The sequence below is a fragment of the Phyllobates terribilis genome, unplaced genomic scaffold (assembly GCF_046119375.1).
Source record: "Phyllobates terribilis strain yellow unplaced genomic scaffold, ASM4611937v1 Scaffold_5__5_contigs__length_657084704, whole genome shotgun sequence".
Lineage (NCBI taxonomy): Eukaryota > Metazoa > Chordata > Amphibia > Anura > Dendrobatidae > Phyllobates > Phyllobates terribilis.
The window spans coordinates 454,595,787-454,617,706 of NW_027362765.1; the positions used below are offsets into that span (position 1 = coordinate 454,595,787).

The window sequence follows — 21,920 nt, forward strand, 5'->3', positions numbered from 1 at the left end:
AAAAAAGCCGGCAATTCAGCAGCGGCATACACCGGTACCCGACAATTTAGAACAGAAAGAATAGAGCATCACACATAGATTAGATAGATATTATATATGTGACTGACATGTTTCTATCCAAGTACAGTGATAGTGTTGGTTACTGTTCTTGTCATTTAGTGTTAAAATAAAGGATTAAAAAAAAAAAAAATTGGCGTGGGGTTCCCCGTATTTTTAGTCTCTAGCGGAGGTTAAGCAGACAGCTGGGACAGATGTTTGAAGCCTGGGAAGGGGGTAATACCCACGGAGCTTCCCAGGCTACTAATATCAGCCCCCAGCTGAATACCTAGCCTTTACTAGCTATTAAAATGGGGGACCCAAAAAAAAAGTAACGTGGGGTCCCCCCTATTTTAAATAGCTAGCAAAGGCTAGGCAGACAGCTGGGGGCTGATATTAATAGCCCAGGGAGGGTGCCATGAATATTGGCCCCCTCCCAGGCTAGAAACAATAGCCGCCAGCAGTCCCAGAAATGGCGCATCCATAGGATGCGCCAATTCTGGCACTTAGCCTCGCTCTTCCCACTGCCCTGTAGCGGTGGCAGTGGGGTAATAGGGTTGGGGTTGATGTCAGCTGACATCAAGCCCAGGTTAGTAATGGAGAGGAGTCTATAAGACATCCCTATTACTAACCCCATAGTCAAAGTTAAAAAAAACACAAACACCCAGAATAAAGTCCTTTAATTGAAATAAAGACACATTCCTTTAATGTTCTAAATTAAACTCTACTTACCGTATCGCCCATTCCAGCTGAAGCCAACGATCTCCTGCAATAATAAACCAACCTCATCGTTACCTTTCCATGGTTCCCAGGACAGCTTCAGCTCTGCTACATTGACATGACAGGCTGGATCGCAGCAGAACGCTGCCATCCAGCTTGCCATGCCACAGACACTGAGAAGCTCCTCAATGTCTGGCTGTGACGGCATCCAGATGAGCAGAGTTCATGTCCAATGAACTCAGCTCACCTCATGCACGTCAATGACAGCGTGGGAGAATTCTCCTGCGCATGCGGTGCCGGCAAATGACGTCACCGCTTGAGCAGAATTCTCCCATGCTGGGATGGCATTGAGATGACCGGCTGAATGGTAGCAGAACGCTGCCATCCTTCAGAGACACTGCGGAGCGCAAGCATGCCTGCGCTCTGCAGGGTCTCTGAAGCGCTGGATCGCAGCAGAGCGCTACCATCCAGCTTGTCATCCTTCAGAGACACTGCAGAGCGCAAGCATGCCTGCGCTCTGCAGTGTCTCTGAAGGATGACAAGCTGGATGGCAGCGCTCTGCTGCGATCCAGCCTGTCATCTCAATGCCATCCCAGCGTGGTAGAATTCTCCTGCTCAAGCAGTGAGCGCAGGAGAACTCTCCCACGCTGTTAGTGACGTGTATGAGGTGAGCCGAGTTCATTGGACATGAACTCAGCTCATCTGGATGCCGTCACAGCCAGACACAGAGGAGCTTCTCAGTGTCTGCGGCATGGCAAGCTGGATGGCAGCGTTCTGCTGCGATCCAGCCTGTCGTGTGAATGTAGCAGAGCTAAAGCTGTCCTGGGAACCATGGAAAGGTAAGGATGAGATTGCTTTATTATTATTGCAGGAGATCGTTGACTTCAGCTAGAATGGGCGATACGGTAAGTAGAGTTTAATTTAGAACATTAAAGGAATGTGTCATTAAAGGAATGCTGACATCAACCCCAACCCTATTACCCCACTGCCACCGCTACAGGGCAGTGGGAAGAGCGAGGCTAAGTGCCAGAATTGGCACATTCTATGGATGCACCATTTCTGGGGCGGCTGACGGCTGGTGTTTCTAGACTGGGAGGGGGCCAATATTCATGGCACCCTTGCTGGGCTATTAATATCAGCCCCCAGCTGTCTGCCTAGCCTTTACTAGCTATTAAAATAAGGGGGAGGGGTTCATTTTTTTTTTTTTGGGTCCCCATTTTAATAGCTAGTAAAGGCTAGGTATTCAGATGGGGCTGATATTAGTAGCCTGGGAAGCTCCGTGGGTATTACCCCCTTCCCAGGCTTCAAACATCTGTCCCAGCCGTCAGCTTAATCTCCGCTAGAGACTAAAATTACGGGGAACCCCACGCCAATTTTTTTTTTTAATAAATCCTTTATTTTAACACTAAATGACAAGAACAGTAACCAACACTGTCACTGTACTTATTATATATGTGACTGACGCGTTTCTATCTAATCTATGTGTGATGCTCTATTCTTTCTGTTCTAATTTGTCAGGTACCTGTGTATGCCGCTGATGAATTGCCGGCTTTTTTAGTTTCACTGTGAGCACTGCTCCCATGGATTTGGGCAATCACTGTAATGCCACAACCACCATGGCGGCGGCATTACAGTAAGTGGCAGACAATCCCTGCATGATTGGTGCTCTAAATAGCGCCAAACATGCAGGACGGGGACCCGAGCTCCGGCCCGAGCATCTTGAAAAGTACTCGGCGAGTTCCGAGCATCTCGAGTACTGAGATGCTTGGGCGAGTACAGAGCAGTGGCGAGCATGCTCGCTCATCACTAGTTAAAACCCTTTTTTAAATGCTATATCCATGTGAACAATACGTTGTACACAATACTTTATATGCTGATCAACAAACTTCAATTTATTTTACTCATTTATATAGCGCCATTAATCGCCCAGCCCTTTACAGGTATTGTCACCACTGTCCCCATTGGGGCTCACAATCTACATTCCCAATCTACGTTCCCTGTCTTTGGAGTGTGGGAAGAAACCGGAGAAAACCCAAGCAAACACAAGGAGAACATACAAACTCCTTGCAGATGTTGCCCTTGGTGGGATTTGAACCCAGGACCCAGCGCTGCAAGGCTGCAGTGCTAACCACTGAGCCACCATGAATTACTGAATGTTTTTGCGCCGTATCATTAAAAGGTTATTCTCATCTTCTAAGGAGGAGCCACATTGGTAGGATTTACCAGCACTTTCTGGTGGGTAGGGTCCACCCTCTGGATCTTCTACTGATCCCAAGAATGGGCATGCAAAGTTTTCCCAAATCAGTAGAGTTGCTTGTCACTAGCCAATTCACTAGTCCAGCAGTGGAGGTGGCTGGGAACGTGATTGTGCGAGGACACAACCTAGGGCAGCACCGCAGCCTCTTCATTCTTAGTTTTTGTGGGCGTCCTTGAGGCTGGACTTCCCTAGCGATCCTAACATCACTACACACAAATGTGCCACAATAATGAGGAGAGCGCACCCCTTTAACCTGCTTCTTGATGCCCCATTGTCATTGACTGCCACAGTGAATCCACATTATACAGCAGCTGTCAATGAATGGTGGCAGGAGGCAAAAATTCAATACCATGAATAAAGTAGCCCATTTAGTAGTCCGCTGAATCTCACGTCATCATCGATGTAAGGGTCCAGCGGACTTCTAACTATAACAGACTGTCCTTAAAAGGGGTTGTGTACCAAGTATACGAGTTACGCCTTATTGATAGGATATGGGATAACCTATTGATTGATGGGGGTCCAACAGATGGGACATTACCCACCCGAGTACAAGGCTCCACAGAGCCCATCTAAATGGCGGAAAAGTTAAGCTCCTCTATAGGACTGTCTGAGATACCCGAGGACTGCTGTCAGCTACCTCCGGCAGGCTCAGACAATGAATGGAGCGGAGGTGTGCATGCTTCCGATGGATCCCGCAAAGCCCTGTTCTCAGTACCAGTGGGGGTCCCAGTAGTCAGACTCTCAGTTCCATGATATGTTGCAAGGGGAATCAGTGATCAATAAGTTATATCATATCCCTTAGAGAAGGAATAACTTATACTTGGCACAAACCCTTGAAATAGCGCAGCGTGTCCTGGTGACAGATTTGCATCAGGAGATAACGAGAATACATCACTATAACTATAACGGACGCTCACGGTAATTTTGGTGGCCTTGTTGAGGACATTCACCCACTCTACTAGGTCTTGCTGATCGTTGGCTTGGAGGAAGTATTTTCTCATGCCGGCATTTATGACTGCAAGAAAGCAGAAAACAAGTAACAGAGATAAGATTGGTCATAGTTATAGGTGCAGAGTAGAAATAAAATACTGTATATGTGAAAAGTACTCATACTGCAAGTCACTTATATAGCATTGGGAATAGCTGGAAGGTGGACCGTCACTAAGCAGGACGGTGATGACTGCAGGTAACAGGCAGAACGGACAGTTCCATTACTAATACTTCGAGGCTCCGCATTACACGTGTGCACACTGACATCACCGCAAAACGCAGAAGATGCATCCGTCAAGTCTACACGGGGCTGGAGCACACAGACCGGGCCAAGATTCACCCAAAACATAGATCAGAGGCCAGGCGAGATCTCATTAGGATCTCAATCCAAGGGCACTAACCCTTCCTGGTCATACAAGAAAATAATAGACGACGTCAATGTCTTACACTACACAAACATTGTAAAAGATGGAAAACATAATGCAGAAAGTCTACATATAGACGACGTCCACAGTACACAGTCGTCCTAGTGACAAATGTAATATTTAACAGGAAGAAATGTAAGGAATGAAGGAAGGGGGGGGCGTGAGGAATTCAGGGGACATGTTGGGATCTGTCCTCGAGGGATGGGTCCGTTACTAGCAGACATAACATTGAGATGCCATGATGCCACATATAAACTAATGAAGACATGTAGTCATAAATTGGACGTTAAAACCAGAGACCACATGCAAATACCGCAGGGCAATCAGGTCCATAGAACGGCACTAGGATGACAACGGCCAAAGGGTGTTTGTCCATTTATACAGCCTCCGGTCCGTCCTGCAGGCGACTGAAGTTTTCTTCTTTTTTTTTTTTTTTAGACATTCAAAATGTGAAATGTTCTATGTACAAGGGGAACGGTAACATCCAAATATTGATTTACATATAGATTTCCAGGAGGAATAACAGAAGGACAGCACAATAGTCTACACCAAGAAAAGGTGATGCAAAACGGTTGTTTGGTTTTGTAAACCTTACTGTACACGTCCGTGCACCTGACACATCTTCAAAGAAGCACTCCGATGAAGCTTTTTACTAAATCTGTGTACATGCGCATGTAATTTAGTGTCAGCGTATTAATATATTCACCTACTGCAGTATTCTCCGGTATCCAGCGCCGGTCTTCTCCTCTTCTCAGTGACGTCACCGCTCTTCAGACTCTCTTGCTCACTCTGTGTGTGAGACAGACGTCTCCTTTACAATGACAGCATATGGAGTCTTGTTCTAACGCTCCATAGATTACATTGTGAAAGCCACTTCTGGGTTACACAGAACACAGTATGACCTGGAGAGTCTGCAGAGCGGAGACGTCACTGAGAAGAGAAGAAGGCAGGCGCTCGGCACCGTGGAGAGCAGCGGCAGGCGAGTATATTAATACACTCACACTATACTCCACGGGAGTACTGCTTTAATGGATGTTGAACCACCAACCCAGTCTTCACGAGAAACAAAATCAGAAATACTTAGGAGTTGTCCATGACTAAACAACCATTGTGATATTCTTTCTGAAACAGTCCTGTTCATAGGTTACATGTGGTAAGGCATTCCAGCCACATTCACTTAGAGTAACTTTTTTTTTTTAAGAATTTTGTCTCACATAGATTGTTATGAAACTTTGCAGATCACTTTATTAGGGGATTTGTCTTCCTTCCTGTAAAAAATATGTAAGTGGCTCCCAAATCCCTGCTTTTCCCCTCCTTCAAAATGAGAAGGTTTTGATATCTATGCCGCTGGACAACAAATGATCGACGATCTGACCCGCTCACTGTAAAGTATTCTGCTCATCAAAATAATCTCCGGCAGCAGCTTATCCCCAGGGTTAGGGAGACACAGGGTGCTCACCCTGACACTGCCATCATCTGTACTCCCTAATTAGTATGTTCTGGTATCAATGCAGCTGAAGGCATAAAGTGAGGGAAAACAGGAGTTTGAAAGCCATTTAAGGGCATTAGGTTTACAAGAATGAAGACAAATCTAATAAAAGTGATTTGCAAAGTTTCATAACTTTCTATGGTGGACAAATAAAAGTTTAGTTACTCTTTAAAGGGGCTATCTAGGACTAGCTTATTTTATTTTTTATTTTTTTAATATGGGCCCACACCCCCTTGACCATAAAAATTAGCACAAAATAAAAAGGCCTTCTCTCTGGAAGTGTATGGGGGGGATGTAAAAGGGAAAAGAATGGAATACCGGAATAAAACAGAAACTGGTGACTTTTCACCGGGTAACAGGTCCTCTAAGGAAAGAGGAGACAGTAGACCAGAACTGAACTGACCAAACGTGGGAGGAAATCGGTTTCTGACTAAATCAACCAACAATTAGAGCAAAGCAGGAAAATGTGCATGAGTCAGACTTCAGAGTGCTCAGAAATGAGAGGCATTGCTAAATATAAAGCCTCCCGTGTCCTCCTCTGCCTTCCTCTGTGCGAGGAGGTTCACAAATGTAAAGCACAGTTTCCTGCACATATTTTAATGCCAATTTCAAATAGAGGCGATAAAAGATATAAAAGCCAATGGAAGTTTTCATGCACAAACTCTTCATTTTTGAAGTGATGAGAATTGTGTCTCAAGTATTAGGGGCCCACAATGTTCAGTAAATAAAGCATCTCTCCGGAGAGCTCACTTTCCCATTCATTGTGGTAAAAAAGGTCTCCAAATCTTCATCTGGGCAGTGATCTGCAAGCACCGGACTGTGGTAGAAAGAGATCTTAGATCACAGATGACGATCACATGAACTCTTATGGGGTCTTTTATTCTGATGCCAATACAATACACATATGTAAGGATTAAGAGGACTATGGATAGTAAGGTCAAAATACAAAAGATATTTGTAATAGGTTACCATGGAGACATATAGGCCTGTATAGGAGCTGTGGACACAAAACTAATTTTTAATAAAGTAAATTAAAGGGTGACAGCTCCTTTATTGTTCAAACTGTTAGGGGGTCCCAGAGATCAGACATTAAATGGCACATCAATCTTCGGATTAAGCTACGTTTAAAAGGAGTTGGTCATGAAAACACCACATTTAAAGGGACTCCGCACAAAATGACTGTTCAAACCAAGAACATGCAATCGGTGCATCGTAGCGGGGCCAATTATTTAAATACACCTTTCCACCTGCTTGTTTTCCCTCCATCGCCACCCTTCTCTGGCAGAGCAGTTAAAGAAGAAAGAGGGGCCAAAAATGGATAGCAGATCGGAGCCTATGATATCAGAATTTATTGATAAAGTTAACTGGCCAGTAAATTTGGAAAAAGGCATATACCGAAAAAGAGATGCCATCTCTAAATTTGACAAGATATGGGGTCTATGGAGTGATGGCTCTGGTTTCACATATAGGGAACGGAGGAGATTTCACGTCAGCTTGCTTTGAGTTACATTTATATGATGTCTCAACTTAAACTTCTTTGAAAATTAATAATGTTTTTAATACTTCCACAAATTATATGTAATTGGATTGACTATTGTTACTATGTTCAAATATTCGTTCATCTAATTATGCTGGTTTCGCAGAGCCAGGATGTATAAATAACTAATGTTTAATGCTTCTTAAGGTTGGGGGGTGGAGAACTGTGTTTCTCCAATGTTTGTCAGGTTGTTTTTGGTTTTGCTGTTTTATTTTTACCTTTGTGAAAATCTTTAAAAAAAAAAAAAGTTTTTTATTCATTTTTATAATCAAAAGAGGGGAGGGGGATTGAGTGAAAACAGGTGGGAAGGTGTATTTAAATGCTTGGCCCCATCATGATGCACCGAATGCATGTGATTGGTTTGAACAGTCATTCTGTGCGGACACAGCCTCCATGAGTATGCTGTATTCTTTCTGCTTCTATTGGCCAAAATTAAGTAGTTTTGACTATGAGTAGCGACCTTTAGACCTTATATAGCACAGCAAATTAAAAAAAAAAAAAAAGGGACTGTCAGCACAAAATGACTGTTCAAACCAAGCAAAGGTGCTCGCTGCTCCCGTGGCGTGGACTGCACCTTCCCACCTTCATGCTTTCCATCAATCTCTGTCCTCTTCCTTGAGGGAGATAGAGGGAGAACAAGTAGGTGGGAAGGTGCGCTGAAGTGTTTGACCAGTCTAAGGCTGTGTGCCCACTATGCGTTTAAGCGTTTCCGCAGGGGCAATTCCGCTGCAGAACCGCTTAAAAAAAAGCTTGGTAGAAAGTCTGCAATGGTCCCCAATGATAATCTGTGCACATGCTGTGGAAATTTCTGCTGCGGATTATCATTGCGGAAAAATCCGCAGCACTACCAGTTATTTTGCGTTTTTCGCCGCCACTGACTTGCATTAATATCTGCATGACTACACGTCCACATGCGGATATTAAGCGATTCAATGTGCGGATGGTACCCGGGTCTGGAGAAGAGGAGACTCTCCATAAGACCCGGGTACCATAGTACCTGTAAAAACAAAGAATTAAAATAAAAAAAATATACATTATACTCATCTTCTGATAGCCCCCGGTCTCCATAGCGATGCGTCCTGGCTCCCCGGCAGCTCGCGATGGTCTAAAAGGACCGGCCTTGACGTCATTTAGTCCTGTGACGGGTCAAGCGGTTTTACCATTTTTATTCTTTTTTTAACTAACTTGGTCACACTATATAAATCCATGCTGGTTGCATGGATTTATATAATATGACCAAGTTGTCAAGTACTTTCCAAGTGATGCTAAAAATCGCTTGGAAAGCGCTTGTCAACCCGCATGCGAAATCGCATGATCAAAACGCTTCACTTCCAATTGTCCCTGGCAGGAAAAACGCATGTAAAATTCCCATGAGTTTTTTCTGCCAGGGAGATGCAGAAACGCTCAGGAAAAATCCGGAGCATTTCTGCATCGTGGGCACTTACCCTAAGCGCGCTGGGGTTGTTCAATCTTAAGGAGCTTACCGTGCTGATGATTGATAATTCAGGCCAGCAGCATGGTTGTGCCACTAGTCTGAACTGTGCAGACTATCAGAGTCAGCTTTGCCTTTCCAGCATCGGAGGAGTGCAGGAAAAGTGAAGCTTGCCGGATTTAGAAGGAGTGCTCCTTGCTAAACTGATTTTTACAACAGAGGAAAGGATTTACTCAGCATTAATGCGCTTTTATATGCATGCCATTAGTTTGGGGTGTAATACCCTGATGACAAGTTCTTTTTAAGCTAACGGATCAGCTTGGAAGTGCCCGTTTACCTACATGCATTTGATTCAGGGCATGACACTGGCGATTATTTGCATCGTGGTAGGAGAGGAGTATTGGAAGTGGAGCCACTAATGTTACCCGTCTGCACCACTATATATAGTTTATGTCTGTAGGACACAGAAAAATCGGATGATGCCTGGTTCACACATTTACTATGAAGTGCACTTGACCCTGTGGCTACTTCAGTAATGGATTGTAACGTTTCAGCAGTAAAGAAAAAAGGAGCTAGATAGCAAGGAAGCCACTCAGGAAGAGCGGAGAATGAGGCGCATCTATACAGGAAGGCAGAACCCAAAATAGCCCATCTCAGGGGGGTCTGCTGGATACAGCCTGCCATCTACACAGCACGGCAGCCAGGACGCCGCTCATACACAGCCTGATCAATGCACACAGAGCAGCAAAGAAAAGAAAGCTTTCTGCTGAGTGACTTCTTCTAAAGGACACAGTAACTCCAAAAATAGGTAACAGCGAGCTCAGATTTTCCAACCATAGGCCCTCAGCCAGAAAACCGATGCAGAATAAGCTGAATCAGATGCACTATAACATAGCAGCACAAATAACATCTACTTCTATAGTGTCAATGCTGCAAGTATTTTCTACAAAAACACGGGGCTTTCAAAGAGGTTCTCAATATATGTAATTACACTTATTTTTGTAGCATTTCTAAGGTCTTATTCCTCTTCTATCACATACTGTTTCTGTTTCACCCTTTACGGCTACCCATGCCGTCCTGCGCCAGCGGCCGTGCATGCACAAATGCACCGAAACGGATTGCTATGCGTCCGGCCGGGCTAGCAGCATCATTTATCAGCCTGGTCATGCTCTCCAAGAGCTGTCCTGCTCAGCTGTTCTCAGCCTGGATAGCTCACACTGATGCCAGCAGGACTTCAATGTTACACTGTCACCTGCTAGTAAATGGGTAGGAAGGGCTTCACTCCAGCCAAAAATCTGTTGAATAAGGACCAGGACAGGAGGTTTTTCTGGGTATTCATGCAGAGTATAACTCGTATAGACAGTTTTGGTTTATGTAATGCTAAATTTGTAACCTCAATCTTGCCCTAAAAAAAATGGAAAATACCCATGATCGATTGATACCTTCATCAGGTGCTCTGTCTAAGTTTTAATTGTGCACCTGAAAAGGTAACTGATAGACCTGACCTATGGCTGTTATTTTTGGTGCATGGTATCTGATGCATACAGGTGTTAGTGCTGTAGCAAAGCCATGTTGCATAGGGTCAAATCCTAGCACTACAGGTCCTGATTAGCTGCACCTGGATAGCTATGACTAGAACCTGGCCATGTGTTTACTGTTGTCAGCTGGGAAAATCTGAGCAGTGGGTTGTGTTGGCGCTGGAGAGAGACAAGCCAGAATCTCTCTGAAAAGAGTCTGCACAGGCCGAGGGCACCAAACTACAAGTATCAGTGGTTGCTATGGACAATAGCAGTTGTGTGGATGAACTGAGACTAGTCCAGCCATATCTGAGTAGCCAGGGTCTTTCTTGTTTAATTAGTGCCTGAACAATGCTAGAGATTTTAGGTTTATGGTTTTGTTTTGGTGCTGTGCAACCAGTGGAAATAAATACTATTCCATGTGTGATAAAGAAGAATGCTGTGGCTCCGTGTTCCAAGCGTCCACCCAAGGGAGTGAACCCCTACAGTGCATATGTGCCATCTAAACAGATTAAGAGGGTTCAGCAGTGGATATACTCTTGAAGAAATTCGGTGCTTGGTCTATTGAATTAATGAACAGTATCCAAAATTAGTGACATTTTGAAAAGAAGACCTGGGAACTATTTAGGTGTACATAGGAGGAAGAGTGCTCTATCATCATGGCTCTTGCAGTCACAGATGACAATAAGGTCAGGGTCACTCAAGGGTGTTTGCGATCCAAGTATGGACCGTGATGGATGGACTGGTCGCAGGTTTTCTGACTCAAACTCGATAGGCATATTTGAGGCTATGAGGCTGTAGAGTTCGGGCTGGGAAATCCACAACTGGTCTGTCACACAGATGTGTGAATGCAGCCTAAAAGGGGCTGCCTAGCTTAAAAAGGCCTAAATGGGTTGACTGCCATATTGCAATATATAAGCCAGGCCCGACCAGAAGAGGGCTAGCTTAGTAATTGAAATTAGCTTGTCAACCAGTCCCTACAGAAAAAGTAGAGCAGCCAGGACTGATGCGGACAGATCGGGGCACGTTTGCCAATTGAAGTATATAATTGTAAATCTATTTAAAAACACATCAAAATATTTTTTTTTCAGAGCTAGACAACCCCTTTAAACAGCCTAGTATTTATTGAATCCATGCAAAAATAAAACCTCTCTCATATGATAGGAGTAAGGCTATGTGCACATGGTGCATTTTTTATGCGTTTTTGCTGCAGTAAATCCGAACGGAATTGACCCCAAAAATGCATGCAAACCTTATCCCAGAATTTCCTATGAGATTTGCAAAGATCTGTGCACATTATCAGGATTTTTCCTTAGGCTAAGTGCCCACGCTGCGACGTCAGCGGTGGCGTGACCTGTCACATGACTAAATGACGTCATCGCAGGTCCTTTAGTCTACCGCGAGCGAGTAGACCTTTAGACCATCGCGAGCCATACAACAGACCGGACGGAGCGGAGAAAACACCAGGGGCCATCGGAAGGCAAGTATAATCTTTTATTTAAAATTTTTTTTAACAGGTTCTATGGTACCCGAGTCTGGAGGACAGTCTCCTCTTCTCCAGACCCAGGTACCATCCGCACATAGAATCGCATAATATCTGCATGTGCACATGTGATCACGCGGATATTATGCGTTTCAATGCAAGTCAATGGCGGCAATTACGCTGTGTGTCCGCAAAATTAATGGACATGCTGCGTATTTTTCTGCAATGATAATCTGCAGCGGAAATTTCCACAGCACATGCTGATCATCATTGTGGACCATGGGGCACGTATTACCAAGCGTTTTTGCTGCGGAAATTCCACAGCAAAAACGCTTGAAAAACGCATAGTGGGCACGCAGCCTTACAGAATTTTGTGTGCTTTAAAAGAAGCAGCATGTCCGTCCTTTGTGCGCTTTTGCCTGCATTTTTCCTATACAATGCATTGGAAAAAACGCATGGTAAATCCGCAGGCAAAAAAGCATGAAAACGTATCAAAAATGCTGTAGATTTTCTGCAGCATTTTTGCTGCCAAGAGGTGCAGAACCGCTGCAGAAATTTCAGCAAGCAAATCCTGATTCTGTGCACATAACCTAAAAGTGAATGAAGACTGAAAACTTACCAAAGCAGTACTCAGCCTTTGGTCGAAGTTTGGTGGCATCGCTCACCTAAGTATAAAGATGATTGGGTAAGACTACTATGAAATAAAAAAAAAAAAAAGGGACTGACGCTTTTATTTATTTTACTTTTGAAAAAAAAAAATATGCATATTATATATAGAAATACTTGCCTTTGAAATGTAGGTGAGCTTCAGGCATCCCACAGAAGGAGAACCTGCGGGGAGGTTCTGTAAAAATAAAGGAATATGTTACACAGAAATAAAACTATTTAAAAAGTTTTAGAAAACAGGAAATCATTTACAGAAAACTACAACCTTAACATATATTCTGAATGCTGAAAAATACTGCCATACTGAGTAAGGAGCAGGTCCATGAGCCCCCCGGCTACAAACTCACCATATTATAACCAAAGGCAAGCCACCAAGCTACAACAGTCAGATAGCCGCCCTGTGTAGAGGTCCGTGAGTAATACATCACTGCGAGTCCACGGCTCACCTGTGGGTTGTCCATGTACCATAGCAGACTATTCTGGCTGGTGTCCAAGATGAAATATCTCCGAAGAAACTTGCCGCTGTTTTCATGTTCCTCGACGTCCAGGAAGCCACAAATGCGATTCTGACGATCCACGTAAGGCATGTCTGGACTGGAACATTACCCTGTGAGACATGAGGGACGGCAGTGGTCAACACATTATGGAAATTTTTTTAAAGGCCCCGAAATCGTCTGCCCGCCATGAAACATTTACCCCAGGATAGAGGCTTGTGAAGAATGCCATAAAGTGGTATCTGTCACTCACATGGGCCCAATATATGTTCAAGCTAGACAGACTGGTCCTCTCTTACATTTCCTCTTGGCTTCAGAAATGCAGAGATAAGCAGCGCTGGATGACCAGGAAAGAAAATATTCAGGACACCTTGATGGTTCTTTATAATATATGTATCAGTAGATGTTATCACCTTTGTATTGTGAGAAACTGATGTCCTTAAATTGTTGTTCCACTCTTATATGTGACTTTTCCAATGGATAGACCATCAATATCCAATCGCTGGCGGTCAGACAGCCTCCACCAATCAGCTGTTCCCAGTGCCTGAGGAGGGTGGAGTTTAGCAATTCTGGAGCTAATCTGTCAACTGTGTAGTGGTCGCTGCGGGGTCCGGCAGATCCACTCAAGTAGGGGCAGATCTGCAGTTTCTGGCCTTGGCCACTGCATGGAAGACGAAGCTGTGTTCTGTTCAGCAACTGCTAGCATTCATCCGCCGGGGGCACAGAAAAAAAGGGTTTGACCCCCCCCCCCCCCGCCGATCGGGTATTGATGACCTATCTTTAGGATAGCTCATCAATATAAAAACTAGTGGAGGAAACCTTTAATGATGAAATTCACAGAAAGGCAAGTAGTGGACACATCTGTAAAGTTTACCTGATACCACTTGGTGCGACAGCATAGTCTACCATACTATTACCCCCCAAAAAAGGTAATACACCGACGGCCACACAGAGGCCAAACGGTCATGTTTTTTTTTAGTCGTCATCCATATAATATAATGGATGCTTCCTAGTGTTAAAGGGAATCTGTCAGCAGGTTTTATCTGATAGCATAATGTAGAGACAGAAACCTTGAATCCAGTGATGTGTCACTTATTGGGCTGATATTCTCCTGCTAATAAAACAGTGCTAGTATCACGAGGGTTAGTAAACTTGCTGACAGGCAGTCAATCATATTCATGAGCTCTGTAGATCCCTGCCTGCCTTCCCCAGTAATTGGCAGCTTTCTGCCTATGCACAGTGCACACAGAGCTGCCAATCAGTGGTGGGGTGGGTTATATAGAGCTCAGCATTCAGAGAACTGGGAGATCTCCAGCAGAGAAAACTGTGATTTTATCAAAGTGATAGCAAGCAGAGCAGTAAGTGACAGAATGCTGGAATCAGGGTCTGTACCCTTACTTTATGCTGCTCTAAAATGAGGAGAACAAAAAAAAAAAAGCCTGGTGACAAATTCCCTTTAATACCTCAGAAATCCGCTATCGTTTTTTCCATCCTGTGAGGATACCCTTGTAACTTTCATAACCTCTCAAATGTAGAGCATCCTGTTAATGTATAGCTTTGTATGACTTGTATGTGGTTTTATATTTTACTTGTGGTATTATTGGTCAGTCATAGCAAGAAACGACTACATTTCATACTTCTCAGTGGCTAACTCCTGTAAGATGTTGCAACATATCTATAAAAAGGATCCCATGATAAATGTTGCTAGAGACAAAAAACACAAACAAAAAATAAATACAATTATAATATATAATTCATTATGAACAAAAAAGGAGCGCTGCTCTGGAAGGCACAGTGCATTCACTTATTACATGGTCTAATTCACTAATATATATATATATATATATATATATATATATATATATATATATATATATATATATATATATATATATATATATATATATATATATATATATATATATACACATACACACACACACACACAGTGTATATGTGTGTGTATATATTAGTACAGACCAATAGTTTGGACACGCCTTCTCATTTAAAGATTTTTCTGTATTTTCATGACTATGAAAATTGTACATTCACACTGAAGGCATCAAAACTATGAATTAACACATGTGGAATTATATACATAACAAAAAAGTGTGAAACAACTGAAAATATGTCTTATATTCTAGGTTCTTCAAAGTAGCCACCTTTTGCTTTGATGACTGCTTTGCACACTCTTGCCATTCTCTTGATGAGCTTCAAGAGGTAGTCACCGGAAATGGTTTTCACTTCACAGGTGTGCCCTGTCAGGTTTAATAAGTGGGATTTCTTGCCTTATAAATGGGGTTGGGACCATCAGTTGTGTTGTGCAGAAGTCTGGTGGATACACAGCTGATAGTCCTACTCAATAGACTGTTAGAATTTGTATTATGGCAAGAAGAAAGCAGCTAAGTAAAGAAAAACGAGTGGCCATCATTACTTTAAGAAATGAAGGTCAGTCAGTCCGTCCGAAAAATTGGGAAAACTTTGAAAGTGTCCCCAAGTGCAGTTGCAAAAACCATCAAGCACTACAAAGAAACTGGCTCACATGAGGACCGCCCCAGGAAAGGAAGACCAAGAGTCACCTCTGCTTCTGAGGATAAGTTTATCCGAGTCACCAGCCTCAGAAATCGCAGGTTAACAGCAGCTCAGATTAGAGACCAGGTCAATGCCACACAGAGTTCTAGCATGAGACACATCTCTACAACAATTGTTAAGAGGAGACTTTGTGCAGCAGGCCTTCATGGTAAAATAGCTGCTAGGAAACCACTGCTAAGGACAGGCAACAAGCAGAAGAGACTTGTTTGGGCTAAAGAACACAAGGAATGGACATTAGACCAGTGGAAATCTGTGCTTTGGTCTGATGAGTCCAAATTTGAGATCTTTGGTTGCAACCACCGTGTCTTTGTGCGACGCAGAAAAGGTGAACGGATGGACTCTACATGCCTGGTTCCCACCGTGAAGCATGGAGGAGGAGGTGTGATGGTGTGGGGGTGCTTTGCTGGTGACACTGTTGGGGATTTATTCAAAATTGAAGGCATACTGAACCAGCATGGCTACCACAGCATCTTGCAGCGGCATGCTATTCCATCCGGTTTGCGTTTAGTTGGACCATCATTTATTTTTCAACAGGACAATGACCCCACACACACCTCCAGGCTGTGTAAGGGCTATTTGACCAAGAAGGAGAGTGATGGGGTGCTACGCCAGATGACCTGGCCCCCACAGTCACCAGACCTGAACCCAATCGAGATTGTTTGGGGTGAGCTGGACCGTAAAAGGGCCAACAAGTGCTAAGCATCTCTGGGAACTCCTTCAAGATTGTTGGAAGACCATTTCCGGTGACTACCTCTTGAAGCTCATCAAGAGAATGCCAAGAGTGTGCAAAGCAGTCATCAAAGCAAAAGGTGGCTACTTTGATGAACCTAGAATATAAGACATATTTTCAGTTGTTTCACACTTTTTTGTTATGTATATAATTCCACATGTGTTAATTCATAGTTTTGATGCCTTCAGTGTGAATGTACAATTTTCATAGTCATGAAAATACAGAAAAATCTTTAAATGAGAAGGTGTGTCCAAACTTTTGATATACATACATACATACAGTGCCTACAAGTAGTATTCAACCCCCTGCAGATTTAGCTGGTTTGATAAGATGCAAATAAGTTAGAGCCTTCAAACTGCAAATGAGAGTAGGTTTTATGAACAGAAGCATAAATCTTACAAACCAAAAAGTTATGTTGCTCAGTTGAATTTTATTAAATTTTAAACATAAAAGTGTGGGTCAATTATTATTCAACCCCTATGTTTAATATTTTGTGGAATAACCCTTGTTTGCAATTACAGCTAATAATCGTCTTTTATAAGACCTGATCAGGCCGGCACAGGTCTGTGGAGTTATCTAGGCCCACTCCTCCATGCAGATCTTCTCCAAGTTATCTAGGTTCTTTGGGTGTCTCATGTGGACTTTATTCTTGAGCTCCTTCCACTAGTTTTCAATTGGGTTAAGGTCAGGAGACTGACTAGGCCACTCCAACACCTTGACTTTTTCCCTCTTGAACCAGGCCTTGGTTTTCTTGGCTGTGTGCTTTGGGTCGTTGTCTTGTTGGAAGATGAAATTAAAACCCATCTTAAGATCCTTGATGGAGGAGCGGAGGTTCTTGGCCAAAATCTCCAGGTAGGCCGTGCTATCCATCTTCCCATGGATGCGGACCAGATGGCCAGGCCCCTTGGCAGAGAAACAGCCCCACAGCATGATGCTGCCACCACCATGCTTGACTGTAGGGATGGTATTCTTGGGGTCGTATGCAGTGCCATCCAGTCTCCAAACGTCACGTGTGTGGTTGGCACCAAAGATCTCGATCTTGGTCTCATCAGACCATAGAACCTTGAACCAGTCTGTCTCAGAGTCCTCCAAGTGATCATGAGCAAACTGTAGACGAGCCTTGACATGACGCTTTGAAAGTAAAGGTACCTTACAGGCTCATCTGGAACGGAGACCATTGCGGTGGAGTACGTTACTTATGGTATTGACTGAAACCAATGTCCCCACTGCCATGAGATCTTCCCGGAGCTCCTTCCTTGTTGTCCTTGGGTTAGCCTTGACTCTTCGGACAAGCCTGGCCTCGGCACGGGAGGACACTTTCAAAGGTTGTCCAGGCCGTGGAAGGCTAACAGTAGTTCCATAAGCCTTCCACTTACGGATGATGCTCCCAACAGTGGAGACCGGTAGGCCCAACTCCTTGGAAAGGGTTTTGTACCCCTTGCCAGCCTTGTGACCCTCCACGATCTTGTCTCTGATGGCCTTGGAATGCTCCTTTGTCTTTCCCATGTTGACCATGTCTGAGTGCTGTTCACAAGTTTGGGGAGGGTCTTAAATAGTCAGAAAAGGCTGGCAAAAGAGATCTTTAATCCACACATGTGAAGCTCATTATTCTTGGTGCATGAACTACTTCTTAATACTTTAGGGGGACCAAACAGAATTCTTGTGGTTTGAGGGGTTGAATAATAAATGACACTCTGAATTAACTTTTAACGTTTTAAAAAAAAAAAAAAAAAAAAAAAAAAAAAAAAATTTGCTGCAGTGCATTTCCCACTTCCAGGCTGATCTACAGTACAAATGTCACAATGCCAAGTTAATTCCGCATGTGTCAACCAGCTAAATCCGCAGGGGGTTGAATACTACTTGTAGGCACTGTACATACATACCAAATAAATTAGACCATGTAATAAGTGAATGCATTGTGCCTTCCAGAGCAGCACTCCTTTTTTTGTTCATAATGAAAAGGCCTGAGTGAGGAACACTCACGTTCCTACATCCGAATTGGGTATGTGGACATGGATTCCTGGCTTGGGACGACCGAAAGAGGACCTACCACCAGATCAAGAGTGGACAGTTTTTGCTATTTTATTCCTGCTGCGCCTTTGATTATTCAGGCCCCATATTGGGCAACAAAATAAAGCCTGTATCTCTGAAAACATATGGAAAATTTAGAAAGCAAAAACACAATATTCAGAGGAGCAGCAGGAATGAAATAAGAGCAAAATATGGGCACTTTAGACTTGGTGATTATGGGGCCTCTTAAAAGTGCTTTTGCATATTTTTTTTTATAAATACTTTTCCAGTCCTGTGGTATTCATGACGTTTAAAAGAATCTCCAAAATGACAGTGATTCATGAGCTGTGCACAAAGCAAAAAATGGTCTTTATTTCTTACTTTATCCGTTTTTGCACAAAAAAAAAAAAAGGAATTCTGCTAAGAGATATATATGAACAGTACAGTCATAATCTACTAAATTGGGGTTCCATACCTGGAACCTCCACTGCTGTAGACCATGAAGTTCCTCAGCTCACTTTTCAGCAGTAAAGATAAAAGGGGTGAAGACGGCCATACAGCGAGTTCAACTATCCCCATAGTTTATGAGTTACTGAGCACAGGGAAGTCAGAGATGGCAGGGGTCACAAAGAATGGCATTAGGGGCTGCATGTGGCCCCTGGTCCACATGATGTGTATCCCTGGTTTAAAACGTCTAGAGAAGGCACATGCACCTCAAAAAAAGAAATAAAAAGTCAGAAAATTAGCCAAACAAGAAGCAACTTAAAAATAAAAGTGCAAATCCTTTCATGAATAGTTCACAAATCAAAGTCACTAAAAGGGTATGTACACACACAGCGTTTTTGTCACAAAACCTGAAGAATTTCCTAGTACCAGCAAAGTAAATGAGATTCCAAAAGTCTTATGCTATGTGCCCACGATGCAGAAATGCTCTGGATTTTTCCTGAACGTTTCTGCATCTCCCCTGGCAGAAAAAACGCATGCGGATTGTACATGCGGATTGTACATGCGGATTGTACATGCGGATTGTACATGCGGATTGTACATGCGGATTGTACATGCGGATTGTACATGCGGATTGTACATGCGTTTTTCCTGCCAGGGACAAGCAGAAGTGAAGCGTTCTTCACATGCATTTCCGCATGCGGGTTGACAAGCGCTTTCCAAGCGATTTTAGCATCACTTGGAAAGTGCTTGACAACTTGGTCACCCTATATAAATCCATGCAGACGGAATGCGCATCTACATATGCAGTGATGCGTAATCCATGCGATCTAATGCAAGTCAATCGCGGCGAAAACGAAGCGCTTCTGCAAAATAATTGGTAGTGCTGCGTTTTTTTTTTGCAATGATAATCTGCAGCATGTGCACAGCACATGCGGATTATCATTGGGGGACATGGCAGGCCTTCTACCATGCGTTTTTTTAAGCGTTTCTGCAGCGTTTTTTCCCGCTGTGGAAACGCATAAAAAAAAAAAAAACGCATTGTGGGCACACAGCCTTATGCAGACATTGCTTACTTTTTTTCTTGCAGATTTAAATCTGCAGCATGTCAATTCTTTCAGCTTCTTTTTTTGCTGTTGAAATTACCCATTCTAATGAGTTGGGAAAAAATCTGCAACAGAAACGTACGTATTACATGCAGAGATTTTCCTAACACATCAGGATTTGCAGAAGAATTTTCTGCTGTAAACTCTTCAATATGAGCATAGTGTAAATGAGAGCTCACGAAAAAAAAAAAAAAAAAAAAAAAAAAAAAAAAGACAATGAAATGATAAATCTAGCACACCTTCAGTGGAGCATCATCGTGAACATTTACCATACTGCTTTTTCCCCCCTATGCTGGAGGGGAAAAAAATAAAATATCTGATTCTTTTCTGATGACAGATTTACATGCATCAGTTGCAACGTGTTACATCTGGTGAGGATTTCAGTACAGAATCTGCACCGAAAGCCTCAAATCCAAAGCCTTTGCGAACAAAGAAATAATGATGGATTAAAACAAAGTGCAGATAACTGGAAGCTTTTCCCTTTAAGATGCTCATTGTGTTTAGCTGGCTAATGGTCAGCCGGCCTAGAATTGCCATTTACAATCTCTTTCTCCCCCTTACATAACTCGCAAGTCAAGGGTTCTGGATGTCACGAGTGTTGCAAGATGGTAAATTTATCCCAAAAAGTGAAACAATCTATGGGCAGCCTAAGGAAACGGCCATGTTTTCCGGTTATTGGGCAGTAAGAAACCTTCTATGACTATGCACTGACTAGTTCCCTAGTCCTATCAGACTGAAATCCTGACAGGAAGAACTGTGTCTTGGCCATAAGCCCCATCACAACTGGCTCAAATATTTTCAGAGTCAATTAGACCTTGACAAGAAGACCTGCAAATGGTGAGAAGACTACCCTGGTGGCCACTTCACGCCCCCATTACAACTTGCAAGATGGTTTCAGAAGCTTCTACCTTCACTTCAACATAAATTGTGGAAAAATGGTTCCACACAATTAGGTGGTTTACCCAACACTACAGTAATTTAATGTGTATGGCCCCCTTTATTCGCATGGTTATAGAAGGGGCAGTCCCATGATAGTCATTGGCTAAAGCCCATTTCATGTGTGTCCGGATTTAGGGTTCACGGAAAGCTAAGTGACAGTTTCAATGAACTACAAATTGTGGCCGTCATCCAAGGACATTAATTCGCCGATAAGCAACAAGTCCTCATACACACAGCTAGAAATCTATAGGACTCCAATGTCCAACGGCAAATGTGACAACATGCTGTATCACAGACTACGAGGGAAGAATACAGGAAAATTATATCATTTGTACCATGTTAGCCAATAGATAGAAAAATATTAAAACTTGAGAGTCCTCAATGGTTGATTAAAGTCGGCCAAAGATCTGACATGTATGGGGGCCTCCCGATAAATGATATCGGAGGAGAGAAGATCTGGCAGTTGGTGTTATGGTCGGCAGAGCCTCCTTATGTCCGGGAGGCCGGGGAGAGAACTTGCTGCTGAATGAACAATTGGCCAACCATTGTGATAGCTGTGTGGCCAGTTTTACTCTCAAGTGACAGAAAAGACTCAAGTAATTTAATTTACAGGTATTTTCTTGTACTTTTAAATTACAACATTGTTTTCCTACAGAAGCCCTTTAGGAGAAAAATTATTGTAAACTTGAAATCAGCGGAGCTCAGACGCCCACCAATCTTGGAAACTATGAAATCACAATCTTCGTTCTCACGATCTGTACCTGACAGCCATCCGCTCTGCTACGAGAGAAGTTAGGGTCCCAGGATTAAGACCCTTAAAATTTAAAGGCCCTGTTCACATCAAATTATGGCCCTCCAATCGGACATATAAGTGAGGAACAGTTACGGGCGAATACCTCTGACCGAAGGCTGAGATGTACCCCATTGTACGGTCATACAGTAAGGCGTTTTTTAATAGGCTCCTAACGTGAGAAAGTATACACCAACTTTTGTTTTGTACACTGTTGAATGGAATAGCATATAGTCTACTGCAAACTAAGTTTTTTTTTGTTT

General features: G+C 43.2%; 1 protein-coding gene across 4 annotated transcripts in view; it reads right to left on the bottom strand.

Moving 5' to 3' along the window:
* The window catches only part of PLEKHA1 (pleckstrin homology domain containing A1), a 47,908-nt gene that overhangs the window by 11,659 nt on the left and 14,329 nt on the right, over window positions 1-21,920 (bottom strand). For all 4 annotated transcript variants that reach the window (XM_073685355.1, XM_073685356.1, XM_073685357.1 and 1 more), the window contains exons 2-5: window positions 12,999-13,159; window positions 12,674-12,730; window positions 12,506-12,551; window positions 3,931-4,028 (exon numbers count right to left, since the gene is read on the bottom strand). In XM_073685355.1, coding sequence (XP_073541456.1) covers window positions 3,931-4,028; window positions 12,506-12,551; window positions 12,674-12,730; window positions 12,999-13,139 — 342 coding nt within the window. In that variant the 5' untranslated portion in view covers window positions 13,140-13,159. The remainder of the gene's footprint in view (window positions 1-3,930; window positions 4,029-12,505; window positions 12,552-12,673; window positions 12,731-12,998; window positions 13,160-21,920) is intronic.